The sequence below is a fragment of the Hypomesus transpacificus genome, chromosome 24 (genome assembly GCF_021917145.1).
Source record: "Hypomesus transpacificus isolate Combined female chromosome 24, fHypTra1, whole genome shotgun sequence".
NCBI lineage: Eukaryota > Metazoa > Chordata > Actinopteri > Osmeriformes > Osmeridae > Hypomesus > Hypomesus transpacificus.
The window spans coordinates 5675766-5692684 of record NC_061083.1 but is presented as its reverse complement, the minus strand read 5'-3'; the positions used below and the strand labels follow the sequence as shown (position 1 = coordinate 5692684).

At 48.8% G+C, this 16919-nt stretch overlaps 3 protein-coding genes across 3 annotated transcripts in view; all 3 read right to left on the bottom strand.

Annotated features, from left to right (window-relative positions):
• Window positions 1–53, bottom strand: part of LOC124486896 (transducin-like enhancer protein 1) — an 8845-nt gene extending 8792 nt beyond the window's left edge. Inside the window, exon 1 of the mRNA XM_047048776.1 lies at window positions 20–53. Within this exon, the coding sequence (XP_046904732.1) occupies window positions 20–53 (34 nt within the window). The remainder of the gene's footprint in view (window positions 1–19) is intronic.
• A 2606-nt stretch (window positions 54–2659) lies between these two features.
• rasef (RAS and EF-hand domain containing) lies at window positions 2660–16356 on the bottom strand. The gene is made up of 18 exons (XM_047048541.1): window positions 15694–16356; window positions 13805–13951; window positions 12776–12866; window positions 10878–10973; window positions 10593–10670; window positions 10221–10336; window positions 9130–9198; window positions 8861–8939; window positions 7218–7291; window positions 6864–6872; window positions 6331–6595; window positions 6076–6216; window positions 5796–5946; window positions 5016–5097; window positions 4795–4909; window positions 4092–4211; window positions 3777–3853; window positions 2660–3429 (listed from the first exon to the last, which is right to left on the bottom strand). Exons 1-18 carry the CDS (start codon window positions 16026–16028, stop codon window positions 2937–2939), a joined length of 2538 nt encoding a protein of 845 aa, XP_046904497.1. The 5' UTR covers window positions 16029–16356; the 3' UTR covers window positions 2660–2936.
• Window positions 16357–16643: 287 nt separating this feature from the next.
• LOC124486895 overlaps window positions 16644–16919 on the bottom strand; it is a 6183-nt gene continuing 5907 nt past the window's right edge. Inside the window, exon 13 of the mRNA XM_047048775.1 lies at window positions 16644–16868. Coding sequence (XP_046904731.1) covers window positions 16778–16868 — 91 coding nt within the window. The 3' untranslated portion in view covers window positions 16644–16777. The remainder of the gene's footprint in view (window positions 16869–16919) is intronic.

The window sequence follows — 16919 nt, the reverse complement described above, 5'->3', positions numbered from 1 at the left end:
GGTCATCATGGCTCCCTACTGAGCACGCTCAGTACCATCAGTCTGACCGTCATCATAAATGATACAGAGAATTACCTCATCTGGGAGTGGGTTCGCGTGAGGAAAAAGTACTGTACATGACAAGTTACTATCCTCCCTTCCCTTCATTTTATACCAGCGACATCGTGTTGATGTCTGTGTTTATTGTTACTATCCATAAAAGGAGTTTAGTGTGTGTGTGTACTAGGGGGGAGGAGGCGGTAGGGAGGGGAACACAGCCATTAGCATCACCCTGACCCTGTCATGTCTCAGCCAATCAGAAAGAAGCTCTCTGTCAGCAGGTGTCATCCTCACACTGTGAGATGCATCAAAGTGACAGAGCGCACTGCGCCGCATGACAGGGACATTTATCACACACACACATTCATCACACACACACACACACACATTCATCACATACACACACATACACTTTTAGCACACACACACACACACTTTTAGCACATACACACGCATTCATCAAATACAAACACACTTTTTCTCTCTCGATATCTCATTCCTTTACACACACATACACAATCCCTCTCTCTTTATCACACTCCTACACACACACACACACACACGTCCTCACATTCCCTACTGTACACTCAGTCCTTTGATCCAAAACACAGTTCCACAGTCCGTCTCTATGTCAACCTCAACCATCTCCGTGTCAACCGTGACCTTTCACCTTTTGCACTCCTGTGAACCCGTCACAGGATGATCTACTGCAAGATGATTGTCTCCATGGAAACAGAGACCAGAATCAGAGTGGGGGGCGGTGGGGGGGGTGGGGTGGTGAGGAGAGGGAGTACTGTATGACTGGAGTGGGGAGGGTAAACACATCCACACCACCAGACACACACACAGCCTTCTTAGCGACTTGTCCATCTGTTTATGTAAATCAACTCTGACCTCTCCCAGCCTCAGGCTATGTTGCTTGACAGTTAATCACTTGCTAATTGTGTATCACAGTGCGTGTGCGAGTGTGTGTGTGAGTGTGTGTGTGTCTGCCAGAGCGAGTCTTGCTATTGTTTCTCTTTGACTGAGATTGAGTACAGTTGAACAGCAGAGGATGAATTAAGAGAGAGAGAGATGGAGAGAAAAAGAGATGTAATGAATCTCAATGACTGACACAAGATATTGACTATGAGATTAACATAACAGCTCAGGATATGATCTGTTTGATAGAGGGTTACAGTCTTAATCAATAACACACACACATACACACGCATTCTGGTGAAGCTATGCCAATTTCCCTGTTGTTGTGTGTGGAGGAACCCTTTGTGACATGTCAGAATGGGACACTGCCCTCTGCTGTTTGCTGTTGGTACTGCACATGCAGCCAACGTGCAGCAATGAAACAGACAGTCTGTACAAAGAGCATCAATTATTTCTGTGTTTGTACGCGCATGTGTGTGTGTGTGTGTGCGTGTGTGCTTGAGAGTGTGTGTGTGTCGTTTGGGAGGTCTGGGGGTCCCAGATGTCTCCTCTGTGGTCAGTGGGCTCTTCACTTGACCTTTGACCCCTCCAGATGGTGTCCCCGTGACCCCCAGCCGGATGTGGGGAGGTGATGGAGTCTGACAACTGCCACCCCCGCTCATTGTGTGTGTGTGTGTGTTTGTGTGTACGTGTGCGTGTTATTAGCAGTGTTCTAATAACATCGATGTCAGTTGATCGTTTAATTTATTCGAGCGTTCTGCGTTTGTATGTGTACTGTACGAGTGTGAGAGAGACACAAACAGGAAGCAGACACACACACACACACATACACACACACTCTTGAGCGTGCTCCAGGGGTCAGATCCATTCAGCGGTTCTCATCAGAAGGACCTTGTGTGTCTCCTCGCCATGACACAGCTGGCTCCGCCCACTGCAGACTAATGGTTTCATTAAGACCATTAACCTTGCTACACACTCCCCACGCTTCTAATCATCCCCTCCCTTAAGACACACACACACTCTCTCTCACACACACACACACACACTCTCTCACACACACACACACACACTCACACACACACATGCACACACACACGTTGTTTGACAAATGAGTGGGCTCGCCTCATCAAGCTTGTGACAATGTAAGCAGATGGAGACACACACACACACATTCACCGGTTGAATAAACGCCGGCATATGCTGCAGTTATTCACCCAGACACATGAGAACACAAGGCTGACAAGCAGACTTCTAGAATTCAAGGAGAAGTTGTCTCGTTATTGATTTGTCTTTCAATGCCTCCGTGAACACGTGTGTGTGTGTGTGTCAGTGGGAGTGTGATGTATACAAAACATACCGTGCTCTATTTAATGATGCATGTTTACGATCCTTATCCACTTCTTGTTTCAGTAGATGAGAATCCAAGCCACTGAAGTGCCTAACATCGAGCTTTACAATCTAATCTACATCTCTGATCTGTCCAATCTACATCTGATAACCATCTAATCAGTATCATTTATTTATTTATTTCAGAATACTTAACCAATTTACGATAACATAACATACTGTATGTTCATACTATTATTTCTCTGAAACGTATCTCTGAATTTACAACATCCATCTCTGATGGTATTCCTGTCTTCATAGTTACCCTGTAGCTATCTTGGCTTATCTTTGATTTATCTCTAAAATGCTGATATTGAAAATCTCTTTCTTTATTCTTCATATTCCGGGAATACGTTACACAACAGAAAAGCTATTTCTAAAACGTACGCAAACATCCACATTCACCCCACATACACGAAAGGTTGTCACCCAGATTAACACATGATAAACCATGCTATCTTTGAGATTTTTCCTCTTCATTATCACCTGTAAACATTCAAACACACGTACGACGGAACAATTATGCACATACTATTTTCACAATACTAATAATTTTAAGTACCTAACAACTTTCGTCTCACTATTTTTAACTATTTTGAACGTTTCTGCTTCTGTTCTGTACAGCTGAGCACGTTATGATTTGATCCAGTATCTGTGTTCCTACACTCTTCCCCCTGGGCTCTCTTAGGACTCATGCAGACACATGAAGGTCTACGATCACATGCCGTCTCTGATCTAAGATCAGCTCGGTTCGTTTTACAGTCCAATCCCGTAGACATGAGATATATTGGTTGTATCTTGGTTGGGGTGGTTGTGGTTGTGGGGTGGTTGTGGTTGCGGGTTGGTTGTAGTTGTGGGGTGGTTGTGGTTGAGGTTGTGCGGTGGTTGTGGTTGCGGGGTGGTTGGGGTTGTGGGGTGGTTGTGGTTGTGGTTGCGAGGTGGTTGTAAGATGGTTGTATCCTGGTTGGGGTGTGCGTATCATGTGCAGCAGATGAGGTTTGGCATTTTCTTGGGTGGAGCTTTGGAGAGAGGAGCCACTGACTCCTCTGAAGGTCATCTCCATGACCCTGCTTGGTGACCTCTCTGACAGGGAGGAAAGATGAGAGAGAGAGAGACAGGGAGTGACAGAGAGAGAGAGGAGAGAGACAGAGAGAGAGAGACAGGGGAGTGACAGAGAGAGAGAGAGAGAGAGACAGAGAGAGAGAGAGGAGAGAGAGAAGAGAGAGAGAGAGAGAGAGGAGAGGAGAGAGAGAGAGAGAGAGAGAGAGAGAGAGAGAGAGAGAGAGAGAGAGAGAGGAAAGGGGGAAAGAGACAGAGGGTGTGACGAAAAAAGAGAGTATAAAAGTGTTCAAGATAAATCTGTACGATGTGAAGGTGTGGTGTGTGATGTTAGCCACTAGAGGGCAGCCCGAGCCTGTTCCCAGCCCTACCTGGCCAGGTGCAGCACTGCCTCGATGACGTTGGAGCCGTCTTTAGCGCTGGTCTCACAGAACAGAGCGTTGTATGTCTGGGAGAGACAAAAAACTGCACGTTAGCTGAGATGTTTACGTCTCACAGCTGCAGACCATCTCTTCTGAAAGCGTTCCGTCTCAAACCTCAAACCAGCTGGGGAAATACAGTCGACATCTTGGGTGCACTTGATTTAGGCAACCAAGTATTTAGTCAACCAACCGAACGGTGTCATAACGGAAGACAGGGTACCCTGTGATACGATTCAAACGCGCCGAGTGTGAAGGTGGGCTCACCATGGCCAGCTTCTCTCCGTAGCTGGTGGGAATACAGGTGAGGCCTTTCTGAAGGGCAGGAGCACGACAGTCACACTTGTTCCCCACTAGCATGATGGGAATGTCATCCTGTGCCACATCCTGGTTAGGGGTCAAAGGTCAGGGAGGGGTCAGGATCATGCGTCTCAGGCATCATGAGAACAGGAGTTTTGAAGACGATAGTTATGATAGACACACACACACACAGACAGACACACAGACAGACACACACACACACACACACAGACAGACACACACACACACACACACACACAGACAGACATTCACAGAAAGAAAGATGGACAACAAACAGACTCACAGACAGACAGACTCACAGACAGACAGACAGACAGACCGCAGACAGACTCACAGACAGACAGACAGACCGCACACAGACACACAGCACACAGACAGACAGACCACAGACAGACAGACCGCACACAGACACACAGCAGACAGACAGACAGACAGACAGACCGCACACAGACAGACAGACAGACAGCCAGACAGACAGACTAAGAGAAGAGCTATCACTCAAACCCGAGAACAGTCTCCAGCGGCTGCATGTAAAAGAAGTCCAACAGAAAACAGACATGAAGAACAGAGCAGCCAGATGTTCCCTCTGTGCAGTCGGCCATCTTGGTACGAAAGGTCTCAGTGCCTCCAGGTCAGAGGTCAGACCTACCTCGATCATGTCCACCCACTCCCGCACGTTCAGGAAGCTCTTCTCGCAGGTGACGTCGTAGAGGAGCAGGACTCCGTCGGCGCGCCGGAAGTACGACTTGGCAATGCTGCGGAACCTGGATGAGGAGGAGAAACTCGCTCGTTACCGGAGTGCTCTGAGAGAAACACACACACGCATACAAGCACGTACTTGCATGTACACATACAGAAACACACACACACCTCTCCTGTCCTGCGGTGTCCCACAGCTGGAGCAGAGTGGGCTCTCCATCGACCACCAGCGTCTTCATCTGGAAGTCCACCCCTGAGGGGACACACCAGGGTCAGGGGTCAGGGGTCAGGGGTCAGGGGTCGTTAGCCTCCACAGACCTAGCCTAGCTGTCTACAGCACACCAAGCTACAGTACGAGGGACGGGTGGAGCGTCACAGCCAAGCTGGCACGCTCCGTCACGAGGCGTTCATCGACCGAGACGCCAGGTCACCCAACCATGGTGTTCTTGGTTTGATAGCCTGGCTCAACAGAGGCTATTTAGAGAAGTACTTTTTAATATGATATGCCCGTATCGATGAAGGTTATTTAAATAACTCTGTCTGGATTGGACAGCCTGGATCGATTGGAGGGCAGGCGGGGTGTAAGGGGAGCAGAGGAGAGGAAGGGAGAGGAGGGGAGAAGAGAGGAGAGGAGAGGAGAGGAGAGGAGAGGAGGGGAGGGGAGAGGAGAGGAGAGGAGAGGAGAGGAGGGGAGGGGAGGGGAGGGGAGGGGAGGGGAGGGGAGGGGAGGGGAGGGGAGGGGAGGGGAGGGGAGGGGAGAGTAGAGTAGAGGAGAGGAGAGGAGAGGAGAGGAGAGGAGAGGAGGAGAGGAGAGGAGAGGAGAGGAGAGGAGAGGAGAGGAGAGGAGAGGAGGAGAGGAGAGGAGAGGAGAGGAGAGGAGAGGAGAGGAGAGGAGAGGAGAGGAGAGGAGAGGAGAGGAGAGGAGGGGAGGGGAGGGGAGAGGAGACCCACCCAGGGTGGCGCTGCTGTGCTGACGGAACTCGTTCTTGCAGAGGCGGAGCAGGAAGCTGGACTTTCCCACCGCCGCGTCGCCGGCCAACACGATGCGGTACGCCTTCTCTGACGTCATGTAGCCCAGGCCAGACGAGTCCTTCGTCTTCTCCTGGAGGGAGAGGAGAGATGCGAGAGGAAGAGGGGGATGGAAATTGCAAGGAAGAAGGTTTAAAAAGGAGGGGATGTGGATCTTTTTTTTTTACTAAAAGAATATTCCCTCCCTCCCTCCCTCCAGTACCTCAGTAGAGATGGCGAGGAGGGCCTTCTTGCGGGTGTTGGAGGCCCTAGAGCTGCTTCTGCTGAGCGGCTCAGAGAAATTCTGGTCCAGAACCGACTCACAGTCAGACCCCAAAGTCATCACATCCTGCATGTCCCCTGTCTGGATCAGATCCATCATAAGTACTTAAGTAGTGGATGTGTGTGTGTGTGTGTGTATGTACTTATGAATGTGTGTGTGTACTTATGAGTGTGTGTGTGTGTGCTCACAGCTCACCTCCACATCTGAGTTCTCCCCCACAACGGTGTCAGTTTCCTCGGCCACGCCCCTCCGCTCCTCCTCCTCGTGCCCTTTGACCTCGGGCTCCGAGTCGTAGCCGGCGTGCGAGCCTCGCAGGGTGGAGAGGCCGCTGTCCAGGCAGCTCTCCGGGAGGCTGTCCACCTCAAAGTCACAGCTGCCCCGCCTCATGGGGTCGCACAGGGCCAGGGCCAGGGTGTCGATGCTGGGCCTCCGGCCCCCCCCTGTACAGCCCCCCCAGGTCCTCCTCCATGCCTGGGTGGAAGTATCTGGGAGAAGGGGTGGAGGGGGGGAGGGAGGGGTGGAGGGATGGAGGGGGGAGGGAGGGGTGGAGGGATGGAGGGGTGGAAGGGGGAGGGAGGGGTGGAGGGATGGAGGGAGGGGTGGAGGGGAGGGGAGGTGGAGGGGGGAGGGAGGGAGGGGTGTCACTATCATTTCAGGGTCAAACCCCAACTGTCTCTAACTCAACCAGACTGTCATAAACTCAACCTCACTTGTTGCTAACTTGACACCAGCAGTATCTATTTAAGTTCCAGAGATGTGAAGACAAACACATACTAGTTTTTCTGTTGGCACATTCAAATCTTCTGTGCAAACACACTCAGCCTAAGAATGACATGTAATATACGTACTGTAGACATGACCAGTTTCTGAGCACACACACAAGGACTAACCAGAGCATATACACACTTCCAGGTTTGAGTTTGTTTGAGTCTTCTTTGAGTGAAAATATCTGTCTACAGTAGCTGGACTGAACACCTACAGTAACATTGAATTCTACTGTGTTCAAATGTACCCTCCCACCTGGCCAGGGAGACCTCTGATTGGTCCTTCCCTCTCCAGGGAGACCTGTGATTGGTCCTTACCTGTCCAAGGGGGAGGAGTAACAGATGCTTTTGCTCTTGCTCATCGTCCCAGCAGGAGAGACGCTGCTGCCACGCTACAACAAAAACAAACACAACAACAACATCATCAAACACAACAACAACAAACACAACAACAACAACTTCAAATACAACAACATCATCAAACACAACAACAACAAACACAACAACAACATCAAACACAACAACAACAACATCAAACACAACAACAACAACATCAAACACAACAACAACAACAACAACAAACACAACAACAACATCAAACACAACAACAACAACATCAAACACAACAACAACAACATAAAACAACAACAGGGAGTCAGGTGGCTGAGCGGTTAGGGAGTCGGACTAGTAATCTGAAGGTTGCCACTTGCCAGTTTCGATTCCCGGCCGTGTCAAATGACGTTGTCATTTGGGCAAGGCACTTCACCCTACTTGCCTCGGGGGAATGTCCCTGTACTTACTGTAAATCGCTCTAAGAGCGTCTGCTAAATGACTAAATAAAAATGTAATATAACAAACACAACAACAACATCAGGCCTGGGACAATGCCTGTGTGTGCGTGTGTTTCAGTTTGTGTGAGTGTGTGTGTGTTGGGGTGTGCGTGTGTTTCAGTTTGTGTGAGTGTGTGTGTGTTGGGGTGTGCGTGTATTTCAGTTTGTGTGAGTGTGTGTGTGTTGGGGTGTGCGTGTGTTTCAGTTTGTGTGAGTGTGTGTGTGTTGGGGTGTGCGTGTGTTTCAGTTTGTGTGAGTGTGTGTGTGTTGGGGTGTGCGTGTGTTTCAGTTTGTGTGAGTGTGTGTGTGTTGGGGTGTGCGTGTATTTCAGTTTGTGTGAGTGTGTGTGTGTTGGGGTGTGCGTGTGTTTCAGTTTGTGTGAGTGTGTGTGTGTTGGGGTGTGCGTGTGTTTCAGTTTGTGTGAGTGTGTGTGTGTTGGGGTGTGCGTGTGTTTCAGTTTGTGTGAGTGTGTGTGTGTTGGGGTGTGCGTGTGTTTCAGTTTGTGTGAGTGTGTGTGTGTTGGGGTGTGCGTGTGTTTCAGTTTGTGTGAGTGTGTGTGTGTTGGGGTGTGCGTGTGTTTCAGTTTGTGTGAGTGTGTGCGTGTTGGGGTGTGCGTGTGTTTCAGTTTGTGTGAGTGTGTGTGTGTTGGGGTGTGCGTGTGTTTCAGTTTGTGTGAGTGTGTGTGTGTTGGGGTGTGCGTGTGTTTCAGTTTGTGTGAGTGTGTGTGTGTTGGGGTGTGCGTGTGTTTCAGTTTGTGTGAGTGTGTGTGTGTTGGGGTGTGCGTGTGTTTCAGTTTGTGTGAGTGTGTGTGTGTTGGGGTGTGCGTGTGTTTCAGTTTGTGTGAGTGTGTGTGTGTTGGGGTGTGCGTGTCTTTCAGTTTGTGTGAGTGTGTGTGTGTTGGGGTGTGCGTGTGTTTCAGTTTGTGTGAGTGTGTGTGTGTTGGGGTGTGCGTGTGTTTCAGTTTGTGTGAGTGTGTGTGTGTTGGGGTGTGCGTGTGTTTCAGTTTGTGTGAGTGTGTGTGTGTTGGGGTGTGCGTGTGTTTCAGTTTGTGTGAGTGTGTGTGTGTTGGGGTGTGCGTGTGTTTCAGTTTGTGTGAGTGTGTGTGTGTTGGGGTGTGCGTGTGTTTCTCACCTTGTTGCTTTTGCTGGCGCTGTTCTCCAGGGCGGTTCTCAAGCCATCGTTACTGTCATGGAGCTTCCTGTTAGCTGTCCTGCACACACATACACACACACACACACGGAACACGCACACACGCACACACACACACACGGAACACGCACACACGGAACACACACACACGGAACACGCACACACAGAGAAAGGAGAGAGGAGGTTCAGGTGCACTCTACGATTACTGCTTCTGCGTGCCATCTCACTTCTGATTGGTCAGCGGGACTTACTGCAGGATTTCGATCTGTCTCTCCAGATTGTCCCTCTCCTCAGAGAACACTGTCATCAGCGCCTCGTCCCTGCAGGCACAACACCCTCATGAGCTGTCATAACACTCATTAAGCACTCATCACATGGTCATAAGCACACATGGCTATCAGGTTTCATAGCTACACAGCGCTATCCGAAGCACGTCTTGACACATGCAACTCACTTAGATGTTGCCTGGCAGACTAACATACACAGAATGTCATGCTTGTCAGCTTTGACCGATAAAAGCGCAATGTTTTCACATCACCGAAAGCGCACATTCAAATCTGTTCTTTCAACACGAGGAGAGTTCAAGGGCACAGCTGGAGACTGAGAGCTCTGTTGGTGTTCGTGCTTTGGTTGCCAGGTTACCAAGCAGAGGAATTCTTTGTGTGTGTGAGGTCACACCAGGATATCCTGTTACTGGTTGACAAAGACATGCCCCCAGGGACCTGTCAATCAATCCTGGAGGCGGGGCCTGGACAGAGCTCAGTCAGCTTGTACCCTGGCTGTTGTGTGTGTGTACGTGTGTGCCTGTGTGTACCTGTGCGTGTGCCTGTGTGTGTGTGTGTGTGTGTAGTTGTCATTCTCGCTACTTTTTAACAGCCCGGCTGGGCTCCAGAACCGTCAAGGCCAAACATCTGACCACTGAGTGTCTGATCTGGTTAGGCTCCATGAAGCTGTGACCACACTGGAATCCAGAACAATCCATCAACCTGTCAACCGTGCTCTGACTGACTGTGTCCTTCACACAGTAAAAAGACCACGAACAATAGCTCAACTGTACACTGTGTGTGGCTAACGTCATCGAAACTGTCATCGCACCATAAACACACTGTCAAAAAAAACTCCCTTACATTATACATGAAGATGCATGTATGTATTTGTAGTTTTTTAACTGTGTGAGTGTTCCATATGTAGTCCATATTGTCCCAGATTCAACCTACACATACATATCTTGACTTGGGCTTGCTGATAATTTTACTACACAATGTATTATTTTCACTGACGGGGGGATTTGAACCTGCGACCTCTTGATCTAAAATCTCTACCACGACCCTGCTTTGCTGACCGTTCGCTGTTGATGCTGTGGTCGGTCAGTTCGTTCTTCAGTGAGTCCAGCTCGCTCTTAAGGCAGGCGATATTGGTGTGGGACTGCAACAACTCCTGCTTTAACCGCTGGTTCTCCTGGAGGAGGAGAGGGAGAGGGAGAGGGAGAGGGAGAGGGAGAGGGAGAGGGAGAGGGAGAGGGAGAGGGAGAGGGAGAGGGAGAGGGAGAGGGAGAGGGAGAGGGAGAGGGAGAGGGAGAGGGAGAGGGAGAGAAACGGAGATAGAGGGAGACAGAGACAACAGTGTGTGTGAGAGAGAGACACTGACTGGAGACACCAAGGATGAAGGTGAGATCTCTCCTGGTTCTTGGAACAATCTGAAGACCTAATCTCACCAGGGTCAGCTCGTTTATCTTCCTCTTCAGAGTTAAGTTCTCATCCTTCATATTGATGTTGTTGAACTGCTTCTCTATCTGTGAATCAAAACACACACCCATGCAAATGCGCGCGCACACACACAGGTCATGACATCATCACCAAGACCTCTCAATTATAACAGGGTTTGGATCAGCTGATTGGTTGACTGATACATACTCCACCAGCCAATAATCGAACTGGCGAACAGCTCATTGGCCGTTCGGCCGGATGCGCTGACCAATGAGAGCGTGCGATGTACTCACAACCTGCATCCTCTGGATCTTAAGCTGCAGCTCACAGACTTCTGCCTCGTACTCCCTCCTCACCTCAGCCAGGGCTGCCTCTGTACGCTGGGCCGCCTGGGGAAAAGAGAGGGAGGGAGGGGGGAGAGAGAGAGAGAGAGAGAGGGAGAGAGACAGAGAGAGAGAGAGAGAGAGAGAGACAGACAGAGAGAGAGAGAGAGACAGAGAGAGAGAGAGAGAGAGAGAGAGAGAGAGAGAGAGAGAGAGAGAGAGAGAGAGAGAGAGAGAGAGAGAGAGAGAGAGAGAGAGAGAGAGAGAGACAGAGAGAGAGAGAGAGAGAGAGACAGAGACAGAGACAGAGAAAGAGAGAGAAAGTCAGAAAGTCAGAAAGTCAGACACACAGGAGAAACTGAAGGGCTGTGTCACTGTTGGGTGAGTAGGGACCCAGAAAGTGTGTGTGTCTGTGTGTGTGTGTGTGTGTGCACTGCGGTTATATGACTGTTCCAGTGATAAGAGGCCCAGCTGTATCAGGGCCGAGGGTGCGGAACCTGGATAGAGGAACAATAAGTTCTGGGTTTGATGACTCTAGTAAATGACTGTAAAGATAAGCGTACACATTGTTTAGATTCATTCTGGGCGTTATGTTCGTGACTGCGTGTGTGTGTGTGTTTGTGTGTGTGTGTGTGTGTGTGTGTGTGTTAGAGAATGCAGGTGAGTCTGGGAGTAGAGGCTTTTCTGAGTCAAAGCAAACAGTAGCTCATGAACAAACAGAGTTGATGAAATCCCTTACATAACCCCCCCCACACATACACACGCACGCGCAGTAGAAAACATATCTGTTCACTCCGTTCCCAAGAATGGATGTTTAGTGAAATCGTGTATCCAGTTTCCATGTAGGAACACCTCACTGGAACCACCCCCGTAATCAAGCTGAGTTATTAAACAAGGAAATAAGGAAACAAGGAAATAAGGAAACAAGGAAATAAGGAAACAAGAACATAAGGAAACAAAGAAATAAGGAAACAAAGAAATGGAACTCTTGAAGGATGGAACTTTGTTTTGTTCCAGCATGGAGGGGGGAGGTTTCTGTAATAGCTGAGGTGTGAAACACAATCCACACTGTGTGTCTTGAATTTGTGTTTCACCTGTGTGTGTTAGTGTGTGGGTGTGTTTTACCTGTGTGTCTGTGTTACCTGTGTGTGTGCGTGTTACCTGTGTGTGTGTGTGTTACCTGTGTGTGCGTGTGTGTGTGTTACCTGTGCGTGTGTGTGTGTGTTACCTGTGTGTGTGTGTGTTACCTGTGTGTGTGTGTGTTACCTGTGCGTGTGTGTGTGTGTTACCTGTGTGCGTGTTACCTGTGTGCGTGTGTGTGTGTTACCTGTGTGCGTGTGTGTGTGTTACCTGTGTGCGTGTGTGTGTGTTACCTGTGTGCGTGTGTGTGTGTTACCTGTGTGCGTTTGTGTGTGTTACCTGTGTGCGTGTGTGTGTGTTACCTGTGTTACCTGTGTGCGTGTTACCTGTGTGTGTGTGTGTGTGTTACCTGTGTGCGTGTGTGTGTGTTACCTGTGTGCGTGTGTGTGTGTTACCTGTGTGCGTGTGTGTGTGTTACCTGTGTGTGTGTGTGTTACCTGTGCGTGTGTGTGTGTGTTACCTGTGCGTGTGTGTGTGTGTTACCTGTGTGCGTGTTACCTGTGTGCGTGTGTGTGTGTTACCTGTGTGCGTGTGTGTGTGTTACCTGTGTGCGTGTGTGTGTGTTACCTGTGTGCGTGTGTGTGTGTTACCTGTGTGCGTGTGTGTGTGTTACCTGTGTGCGTTTGTGTGTGTTACCTGTGTGCGTGTGTGTGTGTTACCTGTGTGCGTGTGTGTGTGTTACCTGTGTGCGTGTGTGTGTGTTACCTGTGTGCGTGTGTGTGTGTTACCTGTGTGCGTGTGCTGTTCTCGGCAGCGTGGATGCGGTGGTCCATCTCCTCCTCCATCTCACTGAGCTGCATAGCTGCCTGATCCTGAGCCCTGACACACAGCACACCTTCATCATCATCATCATCATCATCACTAGAACACCTTCATCATCATCATCATCATCCTGAGCCCTGACACACAGCACACCTTCATCATCATCATCATCATCATCCTGAGCCCTGACACACAGCACACCTTCATCATTAGCATCATCAGCATCATCATCATCATCATCACTAGAACACCTTCATCTTCATCATCACCATCATCATCATCATCATCATCATCATCATCATATAATCATCATCATACCATCATCATCACTACAACACCTTCATCAGCATCATCACTACAACACCTTCATCAGCATCATCACTAAAACACCATCATCATCATCATCATCATCACTAAAACACCATCATCACTAAAACACCATCATCATCATCATCACTAAAACACCATCATCACTAAAACACCATCATCATCATCACTAAAACACCATCATCACTACCACACCATCATCATCATCATCACTAAAACACCATCATCACTACCACACCATCATCATCACTAAAACACCATCATCACTACCACACCATCATCAGCATCACTAAAACACCATCATCACTACCACACCATCATCATCATCACTAAAACACCATTATCACTACCACACCATCATCATCATCATCACTACCACACCATCATCATCATCACCAAAACACCATCATCACTACCACACCATCATCATCATAATCACTACCACACCATCATCATCATCACCAAAACACCATCATCACTACCACACCATCATCATCATCATCACTACCACACCATCATCATCATCACCAAAACACCATCATCACTACCACACCATCATCATCATAATCACTACCACACCATCATCATCATCACCAAAACACCATCATCACTACCACACCATCATCATCATCATCATCACCAAAACACCATCCTCCTCCTCCTCCTACCGTTTGACGGCCAGAGCCAGGTTCTCCATCTCCGTGTTGTGCTGTCTGATCTCCCTAGTGAAGGTCATGATCACCCTTTCGTACTGTAGCACCAGCCTGGGCTCCGTCACACGGATGTTCTGGTACAGTGTAGCCGCTTGCTCCGCCCTGCAGAACATCCACCACACCAGGTTATCACCACGGTAACACCATCATATCATGTTCATGTGACTTCAACATCAACGTTATTGTAATGTTAGCACAACGTTGACGCAATGGGGAAAGAACGTTAATGCGACATAGAGAGGGAAAAGAGTCCTTCAGGTACACTCACCTGTCCTGCTAACACACACTCACCTGTCCTCCTAACACACACTCACCTGTCCTCCTAACACACACTCACCTGTCCTGCTAACACACACTCACCTGGCAGCACGAGGTTACACCGCTCAACACGTACCAAGACAGGCCGGGTGACTGACTGGAACGTCAACATTAACCGTGTTAGGCTTCAGTAGCTTGTGAGGAGGTGTTTAGTTTGGACGCACGCACGCACACACCTGTGTGCACTGTATGAACTGCATATATTGCACAAATACTTTTCCCTGCTCAGAGCAGATGCTTCTAGATGTACATAAATGTGTGCGTGTGTAAAGTGAGGCACCACCCAGTCTCGTGACAAGGCACCCGGCTCCTCTGACAGTGGGTCAGGTACCGGCACCGAGGGTGTTTGTGTTTGACAAGGTGACCACGCAGGTTCTGAGCCTTGAGCATATAGACTTACTGTCCCACTGTCAACACCCAGGAAACAGACAGCGTCACACAAACATACCAGGCCCCGCCAGTCACCAGGAAAACGCTCCATAACATTCCTCTATAGTCTACAGGGAAGGAGGGAGAAGAGGAGGAGGAAAAGGGAGAGGAGGAAGAGGGAGAGGAAGAGGGAGAGGAGGAGGGAGAAGGGGAGGAGGAAGAAGAGAAGGAAGAGGGAGAGGAGGAAGAAGAGGAAGAGGGAGATGAGGAAGAAGAGGGAGATGAGGAAGAAGAGGGAGATGAGGAGGGAGAAGAGGGAGATGAGGAGGGAGACGGGGAAGAGGGAGATGAGGAAGAAGAGGGAGAGGAGATGAGGAGGAAGAGGGAGATGAGGAGGGAGAAGAGGGAGATGAGGAGGGAGACGGGGAAGAGGGAGATGAGGAAGAAGAGGGAGAGGGAGATGAGGAAGAAGAGGGAGATGAGGAGGGAGAAGAGGAGGAAGAAGAGGGAGATGAGGAGGGAGATGAGGAAGAAGAGGGAGATGAGGAGGAGGAGAAGGAGGGATAAGAGGTAGAGGAGGAAGATTCACCAGCGTCATTTCTAATGAGCTCTACTGGGCCAGATGACACGCTGTGGTAATCGATGTTTCTGATGTGTTGCCGTGACAGCGCGAGGCTCAGCCCCATGACAGCCCTGCGGCTTGCTGGCCTTCTCTCACTGCGACAGCTCCCGGGGAATCACTGCCGGTTGTTCGGGAGACTAGTCTGTTATACGCACTTTACATTGTCGGTTTGAACACCGCTCGGCCTATGGAAGTTGTACATTGTATTGCATCTTGGGTTACACTCCTGTTACGCTGTATGAACTGCCTTTGTCCTGGTGCTACATCCTCCCAGCACAATATCTTGTACAGGTGGCTGTATTTCTATGGCCATGGTCAAATGGTTTTAGAACTGATTACTAACAGGCGCGCACACACTCTGGCGCGCCACAACACAACAGGTGGTAAAGAAAAACCGGTTAGAAAGATAAGCAGCATGACTTTTCTGCAGTGATCATTATCAGTAACAAAGAAACATTCTGTTGCCAACTGCTAAACTATATATTGATAACATTAATAAATAATAATAACTTTGAACAACAATGCTTAACTTGACCTGGGTATAAATTTCGCTTGATCACCCATTCGTGTCTGAAAGTCCTCCCACGCCAAAGACGAAACATCCAAACTTTCGCTGTCCATGTTCCCGCTGTATTCACTCTCGCAGATGCCGTAAAACCCACGGATAAACTCTTCCAAGTTAATGGTACCGTCTCTGTCGGTGTCCAGTTGTGAAAAGATGTGTTTGGACTCGGGCGTCGAGACTCCGAGATCTGAGCAGATTTTCTTAAAGTCCCTTTTTTCAATCCGCCCCGAATTATCCACATCATAGGCGTGAAAGAGCTCGCACAGTCTGTCTCGACGGTCGGTACTCGTGTCCGGTAGCGACATACTTTCCGGAGTTCAGGAAAACCCCACGAGCCAGACCCCCGACGCAAACTGCAGAGAAACCACCAGAATGCGCCGAGGGCAGGCCAAAACAATCGGATCAACCGTCAACACCGCGAAAAAAGAAGTAGGTTATTGTAGCTCGGAGTGCTGGATTTTCCAGGTGTAATGTCCTCAGGATACGAAAAAGTTCATAAGGTAGTGTCTTCTCCCGGTCTGGTGTCCTGCGTCCGGTGTTATGCTTCTGTTACCGTCCCTTTGCTCACATAACACATAAGAGTCACCAAGTCGCGACGTGGACATAAAGAGTATCACCAATGTCCGGGCGTCGTGCCAAGCGCAGTTAGGGAATTACTGTAACCTGTAATCCTTTAAACAAACGGCTCAGTGGAATTTTTTTTTCATTCCCACGGCGTCTTTAGAAAGCATTTCCTTAGTTCGGAGGAATTTTGATGAAAAGGACTATTCAAATCTATCACATTCATTGAATTCATTGTTATTCTGGTTGTTACGTAACATAATTTAGGGTTATAATTTCCTATGAACGTACGGTTTGGCTGTCCGGGATGCCACACATAAACAGACATGAATAGCGATTGTTTTATACTTTTTATTATTATGCCTGTCTTTATCTATCCAACTAACTACATGTTTTGATGGACTTCTAAGGTATAATTGTGCCAAAAATGTAATAATGATCAAACAGATGTCCAGAATTTCAAATAAATAGCATTTTTGTGTGTGTTTCAGGTCTAAGGGTACAGTTGAACAGTTGGATTTATATTGTTAATTTGTCTCTTAGTGGGGACATGGACACAGCCATACAGATACAGAAGCTTCAACCTGGAGAGAAAGAGAGAAAGAGAGAGAGAGAGTGAGACAGAGAGAGAAAGA

What these genes read in the sequence shown, in the direction of transcription:
- rasef (XM_047048541.1), bottom strand. Translation starts at nt 16,028, where the DNA reads ATGTCGCTACCGGACACGAGTACCGACCGTCGAGACAGACTGTGCGAG. An exon ending in AGTGGGTGGACATGATCGAG is followed by an intron (nt 4,212 to 4,794) that starts GTAGGTCTGACC and finishes ACCCCTAACCAG; the next exon opens with GATGTGGCACAGGATGACAT. An exon ending in GCAGTGCTGCACCTGGCCAG is followed by an intron (nt 3,430 to 3,776) that starts GTAGGGCTGGGA and finishes CCTCCCTGTCAG; the next exon opens with AGAGGTCACCAAGCAGGGTC.